Source organism: Typopeltis vanoorti, chromosome 5 (assembly GCF_054136105.1).
Source record: "Typopeltis vanoorti isolate ZY-2024b chromosome 5, IOZ_Tvanoo_1.0, whole genome shotgun sequence".
NCBI lineage: Eukaryota > Metazoa > Arthropoda > Arachnida > Uropygi > Thelyphonidae > Typopeltis > Typopeltis vanoorti.
In genome coordinates this window covers 155,066,102-155,085,988 of record NC_143553.1, presented here as the reverse complement: position 1 = coordinate 155,085,988, position 19,887 = coordinate 155,066,102, and the positions used below count along the sequence as shown (strand labels likewise).

The window sequence follows — 19,887 nt, the reverse complement described above, 5'->3', positions numbered from 1 at the left end:
CAACGAACACGTATCTCTTTCCTCTGTCACCGGTCTCATCTCCACCTCTGCGCTCTTTCCCTTTCTCCTCCGCAAGGATACAAAGGACATCACCGCTTCGCACACTAGCCTGGGGAAACACCCAAATGCAACTAATACGTCGCCCCAACCCGCTAACACTTCACCCAGCAGACGTCATGTTGTCCTTCTCGATTAATAACAAAAAACATTACCTGCATGTCTTCTGCTGTGCTTCACAATTGTCGCAAACCAGTAAATGTTCCTTGATTTCCATTATCTTTGCAATTCCCAACCATTCCAGACACCCAACATACAATTCCCCCTATATCCTTTTACCAGGAAGAGATCAGAAAAATACTGTCCAAATTACACACAAAAAAATCTCCTGGCCCTGATGGCATCCCTCAATTGCCTTGAAAGTTTGCACACCAGAACTGACTCCTATCCTATGATGCCTATATACAAATACATACAAATACATACAAATCACAAATCCACCCAGCTATTGAATGCTGTTTCCACATGTGCTCACATATATACTCTTATACTCACTGGAATCTATCCCGCAAACTGGATATTGGCCTATATTAAATCCACTCCCAAGAAGGGTGACAAGTCACTGCCATCCAACTTCTGCCTTATCTCGCTTGCCTCAGTTCTGTCTAAAGTAATGGGAAAAAATCATCAATTCCCAACTCCTACACTACCGTGAAGACACCCACCTAATAAACGACCGCCAGTATGGATTCCGTAGCTGCTGATTAACAGGAGATCTGCTCACATATGTCACCCATCTCTGGACAAATGACATGAAGAAGTTTGGCGAATCTCAAGTGGTTGCACTAGTTATATCCAAAGCCTTTGACTGGGTCTGGCACAAAGGCTTACTAAGCAAACTACCATCATTTGGTCTCACCCAGACCCAGGACTTCTGTAGCTGGATTGCCAGCTTTCTGTCTGGACGCTCACTATGTGTGGTGATCGATGGCTCCTTATCCTCTCACCACTGAACTAATGCTCGGGTTCTTCAAGGTTCTGTCCTCTCTCCAACCCTCTTCCAGCTATATATCAACGACCTATTTCAGTTGACCTCCAACACAATGCATAGTTTTGCAGACGACAGCACACTACACTCCTCGCTTTCATTTGATAAACCTTACCCTACACAACTCACCTCAACCTACAAAACATCAACCACCACCAACCTCGGTTCCGATCTCCAAGATATACTACAACGGGGTTCGGATAACCTCATCAATCTCAATGCTAATAAAACCAGTTCTCTCCTATTTACCATAAAAAAGAAACATTTTTTCTCAGTATCCTTTTTGACGATACCCAAATTTCCATACAGTTTGAGATCTCGCTTCTTGGAATTACCCTCACATCAAACCTCTCCTGGCATAAACACATCACAACCATTGCATCCTCAGCTTCAAAAAAACTAGGATTTCTCTTTCGCTCAAGACGTCACTTCAGCCCTGAACAGCTATTAACATTATACAAATCACAAATCCCCCCCAGCTAATGAACTGCTCCCACATATGGGGTGGGTCCCTAAAAGCTCCCTTAAAATGCTTGACTTAATACAGAGGAGAGTAATTAGACTTATTAATGACCCATCTCTTACCAACTCTCCCCCCCCCCCCCCACTTTCGCACTGACATGTGGTTTCTGCAATATATACATGTATATATTCTACAAATATTTCCATGGGAAATGCTCATCTGAAATAACATCAATAATTACTCCACTCAGTACTAAGCTTGTTGGAACACTGGTCACTGCTGCTCAACATCCCTTCACAGTACACCTGAAACAAACAGAACAAGTTTATTTTCCTCCTCCTTCATCCCTGCAACTACTTCACTGCGGAATTGTCTACCCCCCCTGCTGTGTTTCCCAAGGAATACAATTTACAATCATTTAAATCAAATGTAAAGAAGTTCCTTCTTTTCCAACCCACTACCCATACACGGTACTAATGTACTATAGTTGATCAACCAACCTCTTGTGTATGGGCACAACATAAAAAGAAATCATAAACCAATTCTTAAAAATTTCAGATGTCACCCACTGCTTTCTTTGATACAAGAAGTGGGGCATGTTTTAAAAAACATATAACCTTCTGTTGTGGGAACTGATTTGTCTCATTAGCACTACATTTGTAAAGCGAGAGTGGCAGTTTTATTGATTTCTGTTATTCCCTTACAACAGTGGTTTTTAACCGGTGTTCCGCGAACTAGTTGTTATAAGTGTTCCGCCGATGAAAGATGTCACATGACATTCTGAGTGTAATTGACTACTCTGAATAAAAATGTCGATGGAATTATTTCCGTTATAACAGAACAATTAATAATATTGGAAGAAAATATTTCAAGTTACTTTCCTTCCTTAAATACACACAAATATGAATGGATACGAAATCATTTGGCACAGTTAATACATCGAGTTGTGAATTTTCGTTACAAAAAGAAGCACAATTAGTTACCTTGTCAACGGATCGTACTTTAAAAATGAAGTTCCCTGAGATAACTCTTGAGGAATTTTGGATTTTTGTCAAGCCGAATACTCAGCTATCCACAAGAGCGCTGAAAATTTTGTTACAGTTTTCAACATCATATTTGTGTGAGCTCTGTTTCTCAATATTAAACAATATAAAAAATAAAAAGCATGAAAGACTTACTAATATTGACAAAAAGGTGAGAAGAGCTATATCACATATTAGACCTGAAATCTGTGAAAGGCGAAAAGCTCAAATATTTCATTAAAATAAGTTCAATTTTTATATCAGGAAGTCCATGCATATTTTTATTGATAGTTTTATGACCCTAATGTTTTTGGTGTTCCCCAAAGTTTTCTTATAATGAAAAGTGTTCCGTTACTTTGAAAATGTTAAGAACCACTGACTTACAACATTAGTGCTGTCTTTCTTTCCATATGTTTTATTAATTTAATGCTAAACAACGATTATCATTGTAGCATCAACAATCTCTTACTTTATACTCGCTATGATCAAACTTATTGGTTAATGCTTCTGAATTATTTTTCAGCATTGGACCAATTACACTCACACCTCGTTCAGTTATAAGAATACGAACAACATTATTGTTGTTCTGAGAGCCTCCTCAACTTCTAGGTTTTTTATGCCACGTTTCTTTAAAGCTCTCTCTGTTGATGTTTTTCACAGTGTCACTTATTCGAATTGCTCTTGTTGCTCTACCAACAATGAGATTATTCATATTTATTCCACAAGGGAGTAGAAACAGGTACTGTGGCTTTAATTAACGTTTTAAAGGCAAATGTGCAGGCAGTTGTCATCCTTGAAGATTTCTCCTTAGTGAGTCCAAAGTAACAATATACCAAGGCTTTTCAGGAGAAAGAGAGAGAGAGAGAGAGAAGAAAAAAACGGAAATATTGACGCCTATTATTTCGTTACTATAAACCCTAGCATTCGCATTCATGTTTGTAACAGTATGAGTTTTATATTTAATATTTCAGATGAAGGGCAAAAAATCAAGTTTTCAGGAGAAAAAAAAAGATACTTTCCTCTGCCAGGGTTCGAGTGACTCGGGAACTGAGAAAGAAAAGTTTACTCTAGATGAATGCAAACTGGGTGCACTGATTAGCCCTCTGGGAATCATGTGATCCAATTACAAGTATTGGTAGAACCTGCGAATTTGATGGCCTGGTTAGCATCTGCATCCGCTTCCAATGGACATGCTGCAAGTTCGAACCCTTCCATAGGCATCGATGTTTGTCATTTTCTTTCGATAGAGATGAATTTCACCAATGTCAGATCATCTCCGTGCTTATTGTAGCAATGTATTTGCACGAAAAATTTCCATGTTTGTCTGTTTGGGGAGGGTTTCAAAAACTGGCACAACCACGTTTCATTGTCCAATTCCTCATTTTGCAATGTGCTTATATAGCTGTATTCAAACTGCCCATTAATATCATGCAATCCCTGTTTGGTATTTGGAATTGAATACTATCGCTACTCCTTCCTTTTCTTCATCACCATTGCCCGTATATAACAATCTCTATTTATGAGTATCATTTAGCTGGATCTCAGCTTCTTAGTTTTCTTCTTCTTCTTTTGAGTAACATGAATTTTATCCATCTGGTATTTTATTCTAGCAGTTCGACTTCCTTTCAGTTTATCTTTTTTGTGATGATGCACCCATGTACAATTGTTCTAACGTTCAGAATGTCCACATTTCCATAGCTATTCTGCAAATATTGGACTGTGCATTTTGCACATTCAAAACTCATTTTCGCATATTCTGTCATTTCGATGTGAATTAGAATGAAACCGAACGAAATCATATTCTGATTACAAGATAAATATTCAGCTATACAGGAATTATTCATAATTAATAAAGAAAGAACCAGAAGGATTTATTGCTGAGATGTAAAATTACATAGGTAAAAGTGAATACTAGATCCAACATTATTTCAAAGCCGAATGGTTGTAGAAATTATGAAAGTTTCGTAAATTGACCTGAGAGCTTACAATCCTTGGCATCACCGAGTTATCTTAACTTGCACTACTTAAAAGACATGAGCGCTGCCCAAAGCGCCCATCTATTCGGCTTTTAATTAGCGCATTTGATAAAGAGTTCACTGATCTGACAGCTGTTTTGAACTAGTTGGTTCTCTTCAGAAACCTCCCGCACATAAACAGACCTTGGGCGAATTATTGCGCATTCGTGGTTTGGGTCCGTTTCGTGGCGGCCAGTATTATGGCTGCAACGATTGATACTTTCCCCTGGAATATGAGCGGTTCTGCTCTGTGGTGGGGTGAGCCTGTCATTGAGCAGTCAAATGATCCTTCAATTCGCTCATTGTTGTGTGATCGGAGGAATCAATCAAGTTTTTGGAGAGACTACCCCTGCACATAAACAGGCCTAGTCTCTAAAAAGAACAAGCCAGTTCGAAACAGCTTCCAGGCCAGTGAAACCCTTATCAAAGGCACTAATAAAAGGCGAATGCCAAGGATTGTATTTTCATAAGCTCTCAGGTTAACTTAATAAACGTTAATAGTTTCTACAAACATTTGGCTTTGAAATAATGTTGGATCTAGTATCCACTTTGCCTATGGCATTCAAAATATCTGTCAAATAAGATTATGGAACACGAAAGATCTCAGTTACCTCTGCTCATCTCATTGAAATTGCTGGTAGTATTTTCGGCCCTTGTTTTTCATTAATCCAAAGTAATGGTGTATGTAAATAGGATATTGAAGAAGCTTCAGGTGTGTCATTTGTGTGTCACCTAGGTTTCAGGGGTAATACAAGAATTTATATATTTGCAAACTTGGGAGTATCGGTTTTAAAAATAATCTAGAATATATAATACATTATTTTTATATTGTAAAAATCATTTTCAACAATTCATGCTAAAATAGAAAAACCTCTACAGCTACTAGATAATTGCCGTATTCTAGTGGTCAATAACTATAATTATTAGAACAAATTTTTCCTGCATAGTTCTAAAGCTGGATCGCTATTATCATTGTATTGAACTCCAATAATAAATGTTATTTACTTCGGAAATTATTTCCAATCACAATTTTAAGTACTGCACGTGCTTGTTCGTCTCTTTAATACATCTGTACATGAAAAACTCCAAGTTAATCCATTACTTGCTTATCCGTAACACAATAAACATTTTATGAAAAGGAATTGACAGTAACAATGTGTGTTAAGGATATATAAAAATAACAAAATAAAATAAACCTTCAAATATGAAATATCTCATTAAAAGCAAGGAACAATATATAAATTACAATTCCACAAACATTAGGGATTTCTAAGAGGCCACAGTGATCATTTCGAACTTAGAAAGCAGATCTGTTTTACTAATATGCCTCATTCTGAAAACGGTATACATGGAGAATATACTGAGTTTTTTTACTGTTGTTGTTTTTCTTCTTTTTGAGGGTTCTTCAGATGGATTTCTTTACGAAGTATCCATCTTTCGATAACCATGGAGAACTGGTTCTGAGGCCTCTTTCTGACCAAACTCTGAACCATCACTGCCACTCTTCCAGGTTGGATAGCCATACTTAGAAAACGATGTATACTCAGGGTTCCATTCCACCATCTTTTCATACAGTTGTATTCCACTGATATCTTGTGTGGTTCCGCCATACTCGGGAGGCAAGTAAGAAGGAGGAATGTGTTGGTGCAAGGAGTCCCAGTCAGTTCCGTGAAAATTCATCTACAAACGAAAAAATAATATCGATTTACATAAAATGTCAATAAGTACCATAGGGTAAAAAGCACTCATCAACTGTAAAGTGAAATGTGAAGTCTCATGCGGAGTTGGCAAATTTTTCCTGCAAATGTAGTTTTGTTTATATAGATATGTCATGTGCGATAAAATGTAATATAAATTCTAAATTGTATAGTTCTTATATTGTCCAAACACTACATGAATCTTTAAATCCTAGAATTGTCAATCTTCTTTCACTACGCATTATTCCCGCTTCCTATGCAGGGTCCGCGTGTTACTTAGATGCAACGTCATGTTAGTACTACCCCCAACCGATATGTCGCCTAGCCTGCCTCTGGGGGGGGGGGTTATATTTCTGACTGTAGTAGTGTATGTTCACAGGGCCGGCTTGCCTGCTTGCAGGATGAAAAACGCCAGATAAACTGGCGGAAAAAACCTAACTGCTCGCGCCCAAGACCGGCTAACTTGGCTATGGCCGATAGTTCCTCACATTTTCCTCACATTTTCGACGGGAATCGAACCTGGGACACTCCTTCCCCAGGAATATGGTTGCGAAGCGCAAAGCAACTAAGCTAACCGCGCGGACATATCCTAGAATTGTCAATAACAGTTGTAATATTCTTATGACCTACACGTACAAAATGAGTAAAGTAGCATAAAGAGAGATGATTATCTTAGCTCTACTCTTGGAAAAGGACGATAAGACTGATAAAAGAAGACTGTTGATAAGACTCTTCTAATACGTGTAATGTGTGAATTGTCGCAATAAGTAGCATTTTACAGTGTAGGTCTGAGTGAAAGTCACTTCAAAACATTAACGAAAGAAATGGAAATATAATTCATGAAAATTTGGTGAGCAGTCATACATGGTGACGAAGTACTTTTTTCAAAGAGGACTACAATCCACTGCCGACCAGCCCTAGCAAACAATGGGTCACTAAGCCATGAGACCAGTCTGTTGCTAATTTAACTACTGTAATCTGAGACTTCGGATAAACGTAATAAAAAGTACTTTTACTACTCATCTGTCAAACTAGCTGAGTTTCTACTCATTACAGTTTGACTAACTGAAGAAATAAAAGAACAAATCCAAATATTCATTGTAAATTATAATTGATAAGTATTTATTAATTACAATTAAGTCGTCAGCTTAATCAAACTGTTGATGATCTCAGTGAACAGACAGCTAACAGAAATTTGGGAATTTTTTAGTACGTGCTTCTCAAGAGCAACATGAAAATTTGTATGAGATTATTCACTATATCTCACATACCATTCACGTTGATTTTAATGAAAAGGACATCCAATCAGTCCACCGATTCCATAACGCGCAAATAGCCAAGCCAAAACATATTATTGTTTTGGCTTGTTTGTTTCTTTATATAGCTAGAAGGTCTAAAGAACATAATGGATATTCGTAAATAATAAATTTGACGAAAATATTCGAGAACAGTCACTTTCAAGACATATTAATAATAACGGGAATCATATAAATTTAAACAGTGAAAGAAATTTAGAAGATAATTTTAATTATTATTTCCAAGCGTTCAATGACAATAATATAAAGAGTAGTAGTACTTCGTCAGTAAATTGCACTCTTAAAAGAAATGAGTTCCATGTAGTACTTTCCTACTGGTGGGGAAAATAAAATATAATTTTTATGATGCTTCAAAAGTCTTCTTTTCCGCTCAATTAATGTCGGCATTAATGCCACAAATATTTAGTGACTATGACTGCAGTGTTACCGACAGGATTAAATGTGGTAATTCGAATTCTTAAAAAGAAAAGAAGAGATGCAGAAATAATCTTAAACATTATAGTCCGATTTCCCTACTACCAGGTTGCTCTAAAATACGAGTGATATTAGTAAAAAATAGATTAGTAAATTATTTGGGAAAAAACTGCTACTTCTCCAAGAACCGGTGTGAATTAACACAGAAACTACAGTACACGCGCTGCTGAAATTCACAAAATTAATTTATTTATCCTATAATCAACACAAAGTTTACTATTTTTTGTAGTCGTTCAGAAAGCTTATGATACAGTATCTCATGATATTTATTAAAAAAAAAACCTGGAGATTATAGGAATTATTGGATGCGCAGTTAACACGAGCAAAGGTTAAAGCAATTCATGCAGCTAAACTGCAGTGTTCCCAAAGTTCTGTGCTTGGATCAGTATTATCTATAATTTAGATCAACGACTTCTGAAAACTATAGCTGTTAATAAAATGATCTTCACATACAACAATGCATCGTTTTTCAATGCAAATTGTATAAAATGAAATTTAAAATATGGTCGATACGGATCTGAAAATAGCGGTAAACTTATTTCATCAAAATAAATTTTCATGGCTGAGAAAATAAAACATTACATTTTTTAATCTCAGAAATACACCTATTAGAAAAATCAATTTTCTAATAGGTGTAAATCCTTGTATTTCTCTATAAATGAAATTTAAATTGTAAAAAGTAATCTAAATTGTAAATGCATTGAGATACAAGAATATGAGTATTATAACTTATTTAGAATTAAAAATTGACAGCAACTTAAACTGTAAACCACATATTATAGACGTAAGCAACAGAGTAAGATGTGTACGGTATGAGTCTTCTTAAAAAGATTCTTAACTGTGACAATGTTAAGAATATTATATTTCGCCTGGATGCAAACAGTATGATAACAGAATGATACAGTACGGTATACTAAGCTGGGGAGGAATACATCACACCACACTGACAGCACTAATGTCTTTACAAAACAAATTAACACTAAGTATATATTACCACTTAGACAGCTAATATGTTTACAGGATGCTGCTTTTCCTAAAGTGAAATCTGATAATAGGTAAAAACAGTAGAAAAGATACTTCTGCAGAAAAATGGGATTGAAGTACATAATTTAAAAAGCGCAAAAAGAAATAATACTCATATATATATATATATATATGAGTATTATATATATATATATAATATATATATATATATATTATATATATATTATATTATATATATATATATATAATATATATTATATATATATTATATTATATTATATATATATATATATAATATTATATTATTTCTCATTTCATGCAATTATTATAAAGCAAATTTTCAAAACAAACATTCTTATAGAAATATAAGTACCTCTCATCAGATTTTTCTGTATGCATTCACGTTAGAATAGAATAATTTCATATTAAGCGAAGCAAACCCTCAAACATTTTCGCATGCAAATAAGGAAAATGTTTCACTGTGATTCGTTGTTGAGATTTTTTGATATATATGTGTGTGTGTGTGTGTGTGTGTGTGTGTGTGTGTGTGTGTGTGTGTGTGTGTGTGTGTGTGTGTGTGTGTGTGTGTGTGTGTGTGTGTGTGTGTGTGTGTGTTTAAAATAAATTTATAACACAGTATATAAAAATTATTTATGTAAATCGTTGATTTCTTTTCAAGCAGTATATACAGGGTGGTTCAAAATTCTGCGTACAAATTTTAGGGGAGGTAGAGGACATCAAAATCAACCAATCAGAATATTCAAATAGGAAAGCATGACCGGAAACGCAACCCGAAAGTGATAAGTGGAGCTGTTCGCCAGCGCTCCAGGTGAGCAATTGGGGCTTCCTTATTCAAGCTTTCTACGTCGCACGAAGAACATGCGTCGTTTTACGAACACTGAGATGGTAGACATGCACCTCGTTTACCATATTATGTATCCAACTACTATTGAACTGTTCAACAGTAGTTGGATAAAGTTTTTTACACTACTTACTGCCTTGTGTTATTTCTGTATCTTCGTGTCCCTGTTAGTACCTTCCGCTGGCGTTTCCTGTTATACTTTCCTATGTGTAAATATGGTTGATTTTGATGTTCTCTACTTCCCCTCAAAGTTTGTACGCAGAATTTTGATCCACACTGTATATAACACAGTAGAGTGAGAAGCAAAGAACCATGGCGCCCACCTTAATAAGTTATAGACCTTCTTTCGCTCCAAAAACTACATCAATCTTATAGGGCATACTTCGCAAAGCGTACGATAGTGACAATGGGAATTTTGGACCGTTCTTCCGGTAGACATCTAATTAGGTGTCAAAGGTACTTTGACTTCACCTGACACTTCAGTTGATCTCACAGATGTTCAATATACAGATCTGTCGTTTAGATCTCCGATTACTCGAAAAGTTTTGCACCTCTTCATTAGACGAACGTTCTCTGGGACTATAGCCAAAACTAAATTGTATTGTCCGTTTCCCCCCTTTGAAATGTTCCCATATAATCCTACTTGGAAATGCCTTCCAGTTAAGCAGTCCCTGATCTCTCCTTTCCTTGATCATCATTGCTTGAATATAACATTCTTAATTTATTAATTAGCAGTTTCTCTGGCTTTTAATTTTCCATTCTTGATAATACCCACGTCGAACTTTCCCTAGTTCTGCTGCATGCTCGAATTTCCTTCCATTGCTGCTCCTATGTTCACTTCTTCCGACATTATTGTTCCATCCGTAGCTGATTTTCACTGTTCGTACCGAGTACATGACGAAAAACGTGGTCGATTGTTTTACAAATGACACCCAAGCCGTTATGAAATCTCATTAGGTTTAAACACCATGTTAATGTCTGGTTTAAGTCAACATAGAGTACAATTTGGTAGGCTAAGTCCTAAATTTCCAGTCCATTCTGTGTCGTTCATTACCTTGTGTTACGTACTCATATTACGCACCATGGGAATGTAGGATTGGACATTAGTTCAGAAGCGCTATATGTTTCTCCGTATTACCTAAACGCTATGAGGAGGTCTCCTCTAGGTTTTCTGTCGCTGAACTCTTAGGCGACCCATTTGCATACACTGTAATTATTATGAAGAAAATACATGAAAAATAAACACGAACGTATGAAAAATGGTACTGCATTCGATCATTAACGGAAATGAGGTGACACATTTCCTGCTTTGGTTAGATATTTTTCATTGATAAAATTTCTGAGTTCTGCAGTTGTAGTTGCCCTCTTTGTTGTCGTTCGTGACTTCCATCTAAAGCGTTGCAATCAGATTCCGCCAGCAGTTGTGAACGGGTACTGGTTGGAATTATCGGTGAAGATAGTATAGTTAATTCAGTCAGCAAGTCTGTTAATTGAGTGTATTTTCCGGTTAGGTTGTCCGGAGAGTAGGACCATGCCACTCCGGATGAAATGAGTTCAGATTGGCTAACTTTTTAAAAAAACGCTCCTTGCCTGGGGGGAACGAATACAATTCTGATGAGAACGACGATCTCTCACACAGAAGTTTCAGAAGATCCAAGAAAACAATTGTCGCATTTCGAACAACGTATCGTTTCTCAAAGAACAGTTATAATTGATGAAAAATCCTTTCGTTGTATTTCTCTCTCGGCTTTTCGAATTAAAAAAAGACAAAGTAATTTTTTAATATCAAATAAACCGCCACGAATATCTGATTTATTTCTTCCTTCTTTGCAGTTATATAATAACTCTGTCTGAATGGTTTCCACAAACTGAATTGATCATATTAAACTTGCCACAGACCACATTTCAAATCTACCTTCCCTCAAAAATATTCATTTAATATTATATTTATTGTTTGGTTTGTGCAACTTAAGCGCAATTCAGTAACAATTCTCTCTCTCTTATTTCAAATATATCATTAATTAAAAAAAATACTTACTCTCTGGTTGAGTTTCGTACTGAGCAGTGGTTTAATAACACATGTGTAAAAGGTTTCGAAGATTTCTGCGTTATTCACAATATGGAAACTCTTGTGACGAATAGGAAGACCATTCTACAAAACAAAACGTAATGAGAATAGTGCCAGAAGAATCAGCATGATTTATATTTTTCGATAATAGTTATCATAATAGCTACCCTCAGTTATAATTTGATCATTTTCGTTTCTTTGAAATAATTTGTTCATATCTTCTGAATTATCACGTTTCTATATGCATGGGAAACGTCACTGAGCAAATAAAAATGCATAATTAGTCAATTCAGTAAACAGTAACTCATCTTCCATTGCAAAACACCGACATATCACTTAAAACCCTGAAAGAAATATCAACTTCCAATATGCTCATGGCGAACCTATTATACTGAACGAACTCTTAGAGTTCGGTCAGTAGGTTAGGTTCTGTAATAGCACGTCCTAGACACTCACACGTTAAGCGAAATCTTGGTTACGTTTATCTTAATAGAGACGTCTTCAAACTGGTACTGGATACATGAAAGTGTGTCAATTATCGGTTTGGCTACCAGTGGATATTGAATTGCCCTTTAGCCTCAAAAAAGTTAGAAAGGGTTAAAAGCACCACGCCTGCTCGCTATAGTGAATAAAAGGCTTGGATATGTACTCTAGATTTTGGGAAAAGGTTGAAAAGCAATTAGAGAGTCATCGGAAGGGCAAGAAGAATAAACAGCAACAGAAGAAACAAAAAAATCATTGATTCCGGTAAGTATCACGTAAGTAAATGATGTAGTTAAACTCGATTATAATCAATTAAAATGCTATATAATATAGTAGGTTATTCAATCATAAAACATCATGATTTTGATGGCAGAGAAATTATTTCGATTTTGTTTAGTGCTAAAATAAAATAAAAAAACAAATTAACGAATGTAATTGAAAATCAGAAAAGAAAAGAGATTGTGGTTTTGGTAGGAACGAATGATTTGTTTGTTGATAAATAAAGTATGAGAAATGATATGAAAAGCTTGTTGGAAGAAAGTGAGAGTGAAGAGTGTAAAAGTGCATATCTTAAGAATATTTGAAGATATGATAAAAATGAATTAAGAAAGACAATGATGGTGATGATTTGATACGTAGATTGTATGTAGAAAGATTGGTTGCGAGTATTTGGATGTGTGTGGGGAGTGAGATTGATTTAAGAATGGAGTTTTACGAGAGGACCTGCCTACACTTGAATATTCAAAAGCAGAAAAGAAAATATTTGAATGAGTTTGGTATCAGAAGACTGAAAATATTATTAAATGGTATGAGATCTAACTCTCTGAGGAATGGTGAGAATCTGCACGAAAGAAAGACACTTTTATATACATATATTAAAAGAGGAATGCGCATTATCATGGAAACGATTATGGAGAAAAAGTGATTGTGTTCATCAAACTCTACTTATTAAGCAGGAGTAAAGATGTTAGCATAAGCAAGGTATTAGACAAGTATATAGATCTACGAGTTGTCCAACTAACAGATAACAGATGTGAATATGCAAAAAAGCACACAAGTAACTTATTAGGTGTGCGGACGAACACTACAGTATCAGAAACCAAGGCGCAGAGTTTGTTGCCTTGATTAACATGTTGATATACTAACTAGTATCGAGTGTAGTGGGTACAGCAATTTTAGGATTGATAAAAGCAGAAAGGAAACGAGGAGGCGAAGGTGCTTCTAATGATACTGGATGATTTGACTCCAGCTACGTGTAAAGCTATAACAACAACAGTAGTAATAATTTTTAATGTGGAGTTTTAATCTGAAGCCATCTAGGGTGAGTCGAATCCATAAATATAAACTACACGGCGAGTTTTTGTAACAGATCTTGTGGATTGGTTGCTAGTAACGACGAAATACATAAGGAAATAGACATGATTGGTAAGAAAAGAATATCATCATGTGTGGCTTTAATTATCCGAATATTGATTGTATAGATACAATCTCATGAAATCTAATGAGAAAAATCGGGAGCTCAAAGATTGTTAGATCTACTTATAGCGTAAGAGGGAGTTTTTGTTAAAGAGATTACTATTATGCCTCCGGTTGGTGGCAGTGACCATGTTGCACTGTCTTGGGAAGTGGCTACGTTTATGAGTGTCCCATCTAGAAAAGGTTACTTGCTGAAATTCTAAACAAGAGCTTTTTAACAACTAAAGAGTATACTAAGTTCTCTCCGATGTTATCGGGTGCTAGAGGGAAAGGATACTTTGGCAGTTCATGGAAGCATTTAAATATACTTAAATGATTCAATATCGGTGTGTCCCTAGACGTCGAAACAAAATCGGGTAGGAACGAAATAGATGTGTAATATTATTAAGCGATAGATTCATAAGAAACATATCACGTGGAAGGAATACTGCGTGCATAAGGATGATGGTAGTTATGAAAATTATAAGGAGTAGCCCAGAAGGGTTACAACGATTGCATGGAAAGATAAGTGATAAGTTTGAAAAGAAACATGCTCCACAAACTAATGACAACTCAAAATTGGAGGAATATGATGCTCTCAAGCCAATGCAACCGTGTTCGGGTGAAATGACTGCGTGAGGGAGAACTGGCGGAGTTTAAAAGAGGCGTTCTGATACGATTCCATGTTGCAAGCTTATCTGTTCGGCAAATTGTTGGAAATTTGGGCAATCCCAGGTGAACAATCTAAACATGATATTAACACCATACCATACTGAGATAAAACCGCAGGGAGTCAATTGCAAGCGCTATCTGCAGTTGATAACAAACGTGGTAGGCTGCTGGCAAAAATTATATGCAAAATCAGCCATTTGTCAGTCTACACTTTGAATGCAGAGTTCTATAAATCGACTGGACCACAAAACCGCACAAAACCACTCAGAGCCAAGGCTCACAACGTGGGTTTCTGTGGTCGGAACGCAATATGCAAACTCACAATACCTAAAGCATCATGCAGCGTCATCTCGAGTGGCGCATAGAGCATGTATATTGCAACTTGGAAACTTGAAAAGCCATGTTATGGAGAGACGAATCACGTTACACCTTCGACCGATCGGATGGACCGGTGCAAATGTGGCGAAGTCCGATTATCGTATCTTAATAGAGTGCGTATCTCCAACTATGAAATTCACGAATTTTCAACTCCAAGAGATACGTGAACATTCTGGACAATAGAATGCTTCCTACTATGTGGCGTTGTCTCTCGAGCGTTGTCTGCTCATTGTCTCTCTTTCAGCAAGACAATACACCATTTCATAAGGACGCTGCTGTAACTGCTCGGTTCGCGGACATGAACATCAATACACTTGATTTTCCTCCACAGATCCTTGATCTCAATGCTACTGAACATCGGTGGGATGCAGTGGAGCATCGAGTGATGTCAAAGGATGTCCGCCCCACATCGGTCCAGAACCACAATACTTGCTAGAGGACGAATGGTCCAAAATTCCCGTTGATCGCTATCGTATGGGTGTGGAAAGTGAGCTGATAGGATTGCTGCGATCATCATTGAAAAATGAGATCCAACATCTTATTAATTTGGGTGCCATGACTGGTTGGTCCTCACACTATGTTGTCCGTCGACGTCATTAGTAGGCCGGTCACTAGTGACCAAATGCTTCCGGTGGGTGTGGCTTCATGAGTTAGGAATGTCAGGAATTTTCCTTGGGGCACATGTGTCAATGGCTTCAGTTCTTGTGTTTTGGTTCGCGTATGGAATTGTGGGGTTTTTTTGGTTCGCGTATGAATTTTTGGATGATGGTAGAGATAAGGAATCGTGTCGTGATTGGTGGGACACTTTAAACAAGATCTAGATCAAGATAAGATAAGGAATCGTGACGTGAATGTCTGTTGTTATGACATGTAGATTAGTGACATCATTTGTTATTTGTAAATAAGTGAAGTTATTGTTTTGAATGGAAAGGAAGATACATTAGAGATAAGGAATCGTGTCGTGATTGGTGGACATTTCTGACCAGATGAAGATCAAGATAAGATAAGGAATCGTGTCGTGATTGGTGGACACTTCTGACCAGATGAAGATCAAGATAAGATAAGGAATCGTGACGTGAACGTTTGTTGTTGTCAGACAAATATCAGTCACGTCATTTGTTAGTTGTAAATAAGTGACGTTGTTGTTTGAATGGAAAGAAAGATATATTAGTGTATAAGGAATCGTGTCGTGATTGGTGGACACTTCTGACCCGATCAAGATCAAGATAAGATTAGGAATCGTGACGTGAATGTTTGTTGTTATTGATTTTGGAATGATTGGAATTTCGCGGGCCCCCCCCTTCTGTCAAAAACATCACGTGGTGTTTTGGTTTGGCTATGGAATTGTGGGTGATGTTTTTGAGATAAGATATCTTGGAATTTTCCCAGGGTGACACACATCCGACATTGTTGTCATGTTTTGTTTGGTTGTCTAATGCTGGGTGTACTAATTTCCAATACATTATGGGGTATTTCTTTCCTGTTAAAGGTGGGAATTCTTAGAGTATATCGTGATGATGGGGGAGATTAGGTTTTCTGAAAAATTTAATTATAATAGTGTCCTTAATCACACACACACACACACACAAAACGAACACACACATACACATTAGACATGAAAAGTCACTAATGTATCCATGTTAATACTTTAATATGTATCATATGATTATTCTTATAAAAAAAAAACTATTCAGTATTAGAATTATGCTTACCAAAAAACATATGAACATTGATTATTGTATTACAATTATCAATTGTTATGTTCAAGTTAAAAAAAAACAAAAAAACTTACATTTCTTTCCAGAATGGGAACATCTTGGTACTATCTAGGTTTTCTGAATATTCCAAATTGTTGATTAACATATATTCACAGAACACAAACACAAGTCTGAAAAGAGATTTCACTTTTTCATTATAGGTTACTGTGGGTAATATATATTCACACCACAAAACACACAAAACATAGGAGTTGAAAGATATTTCTGTAAATAACCAGAAAAGCTAGTGGACTGCTTAATTTACTCTAGTATCCGATTGGTTCTCTGTATTAATTCTTTCTCACTGTTACCCAACCTTGGTGGGAAAGTCTATGCGCCGTTTTGTTTAGGGTAAGGGTTATTTCCGGTTTCGAATTCCGATTGCTGTTAGAGTATGGAATTCTGACATGGGAAATTATTATTTTTTTTTTTCAAAATTGATTGGTTATTTTTGTATTTTACTTTTAAAGTTCATATTCTAACAGAATAACTGAGCAAAATTAATTCTGAATATTCTAAATTGTTGATTATTAACATATATTCACAGAACACAAATACAAGTCTGAAAATGCCGTTCACTTTTTCATTATAGGTTACTGTGGCTAACATATATTCACACCACAAAACACACAAAACATAGGAGTTGAAAGATATTTCTGTAAATAACCAGAAAAGCTAGTTGACTACTTAATTTAGATTACTATCCAATTCTTTCCCATTGTTGCCCAAGCTTGGTGGGAAAGTCTGTGTGCTGTTTTGTTTAGGGTATGTGTTATTTCCGGTTTCGAATTCCGATTGCTGTTAGGGTATGGAATTCTGACAAGTGAAATGATTTTTTTTTTTTTCAAATTGAATTGTTATTTTCTGTATTTTACTTTTAAAATACAGTTTAATTACATATTCTAACAGAATAACTGAGCAAAATTAATGAATAAATAAAATGTGAATTTATTTTCCAACACAGTAGATATCTCAGTAAGTCTTATCTTAAAGATATCTCTCTTATCCGGTTGTCAATTTTTTATACCTAAGTGAGAAATCGTGTGTGTGTAGTAACGTGATGGTTTAAAATATCTAATGGTTCTGTAAAATAACCAAATTCTAGCAGTATTGTAACATTTCAGGTGAAATCTTCTCCACTAAAATTCTGGTTACTAATTTAATATACCCGATTTCTTTTGCTTCCAAGAGTTGACAGTTTCTTGATATATTTGAGGGCTTGCATGAAGAAATGACTTTTAATTCACTGAGTCAAAAAAATAAATAAATAAAATAAAATAAAATAAATCTGGTTAGTTTGTGGTATTAAATTTTACAAGGAGAAAAAAAAATGTTATGGTCTTACTTAAATTTGTATTTTGACTGTTGTCCTCTCACCCTGACTCTTTTTTTTACAGTAGGGATATTTATATATTTTAACACAATTATTATATTAGATATTCTTTCCAACACAAAAAATAATTATGTATTCTTATTTCAAATGAATATAGTTCAGAAAGAAAGAATGAAAATTGTTAAGAAAAAAATGTTTACCTTCAAATAACTATTTTGGAATTACAGCAAGCAAGAAATTTATCACCTTTTCAAAGTTTTGAAATTCCTACCCATATTGTTTTCATCATTTGGTATCCTTTAAATGAAGAACGGTTCTGGCTATAAACTTTGTTAATGTTATTGATTTTCTATTCCAATGGCGGTCATTTTTTTTTCGATACATTCATGCTGGTTCCTTGTTATCTGCACGCTACGATACCGTTTTATTTTCTACAACAAACGTTTTAAGAGTTTAAGTAACGTGATTGGCTAAAATATCAGCTGTTTGTCTCTGTAAAATAATCAAATTCTAACAGTCGTTTTGTTAGAATTTGATACGACTGTTTATATCTAGTCTGGTGAAGGTATCTACAGATGTAGTAACAAATTGTCACGTTTCAGTTCATTTGTACTTTATTCACCAAACTACAACTATGTGTTGTCAAGTTTTGAAAAATAGAAAAAACTTTCGACTGCCACTGATATATTTTCAAACTTTTATCATGTATAAATATTTGAAAAGAAAAGAAAAATGTACCTTCTTTTCTTTTTTACATCAAGCTTTTTTAAGAGTTTGGTAACGTGATGAGTTAAAATATCTGCACTCTGTAAAATAACCAAATTTTTATCTAAGTAATATTTCAGCAAAATAAAATAAGCATTTGTAAAACTTAAATGAACAAAGATGTGTGTTGTTGTTTTCCACAGTGAAATTTTTACTCAGTTATTCAGTTTGGAATTTGATAATTAAATTCATAACTTTATACCTTAATGCAATTCTGTTTAATTATTGTATAAAAAAATCACTACTACGAAATCAATGCCAGGAACATGGGAAACCTGATATCCTGTAATTAATTATTTAGAAATTTGTCTAATGCTACCTATTGACATTTTTTGAGTTATCTGTAAACATTTCTTTCGCATACTCGAAAATCCTACCTGTTAGAATTTGGTGATTTTACAGAGAGAAAGAAGATAATTTTACCTAAAACGTGATTAAACTCTTAAAGTTTGGTATAGAAAAAAAAGGTTTGTACTCTCCAGATAACATAAATACAAATTTTACCTTTCCCAACACAAAGTAAGATAAAAATTTGGTTATTTTACAGAGTGCAGATATTTTAACTCATCACGTTACCAAACTCTTAAAAAAGCTTGATATAAAAAAGAAAAGAAGGTACATTTTTCTTTTCTTTTCAAATATTTGTACATGATAAAAGTTTGAAAATATATCACTGCCAGTCGAAAGTTTTTTTCTATTTTTCAAAACTTGACAACACATATTTGTAGTTTGGTGAATAAAGTACAAATGAACTGAAACGTGACAATTTGTTACTACATCTGTAGATACCTTCACCAGACTAGAAATAAACAGTCGTAGCAAATTCAAACAATACGACTGTTAGAATTTGGTTATTTACAGAGAGACAACTGATATTTTAGCCTATCACATTACTTAAACTCTAAAAACGTTTATTGTAGAAAATAAAAATGGTATCGTAGCATGCAGATAACAAATGAATCAACATCTATATATCAAATAATACTCGCCTTTGGAAGAGAAAAATCAAAATCATCAATAGCCATACCCGTTCTTCATTTAAATGATACCAAAAGATGAAAACAATATGGGTATGAATTTCCAAACTTTGAAAAGCTG

The 19,887-nt window shown here is 35.2% G+C and overlaps 1 protein-coding gene across 2 annotated transcripts in view; it reads right to left on the bottom strand.

Moving 5' to 3' along the window:
- Nucleotides 1-5,597: 5,597 nt before the first annotated feature.
- LOC150106965 (alpha-tocopherol transfer protein-like) overlaps nucleotides 5,598-19,887 on the bottom strand; it is a 42,566-nt gene continuing 28,276 nt past the window's right edge. For both annotated transcript variants that reach the window (XM_090392848.1, XM_090392849.1), the window contains exons 5-6: nucleotides 11,917-12,030; nucleotides 5,598-6,225 (exon numbers count right to left, since the gene is read on the bottom strand). In XM_090392848.1, the coding sequence (XP_090248974.1) occupies nucleotides 5,965-6,225; nucleotides 11,917-12,030 (375 nt within the window). In that variant the 3' untranslated portion in view covers nucleotides 5,598-5,964. The remainder of the gene's footprint in view (nucleotides 6,226-11,916; nucleotides 12,031-19,887) is intronic.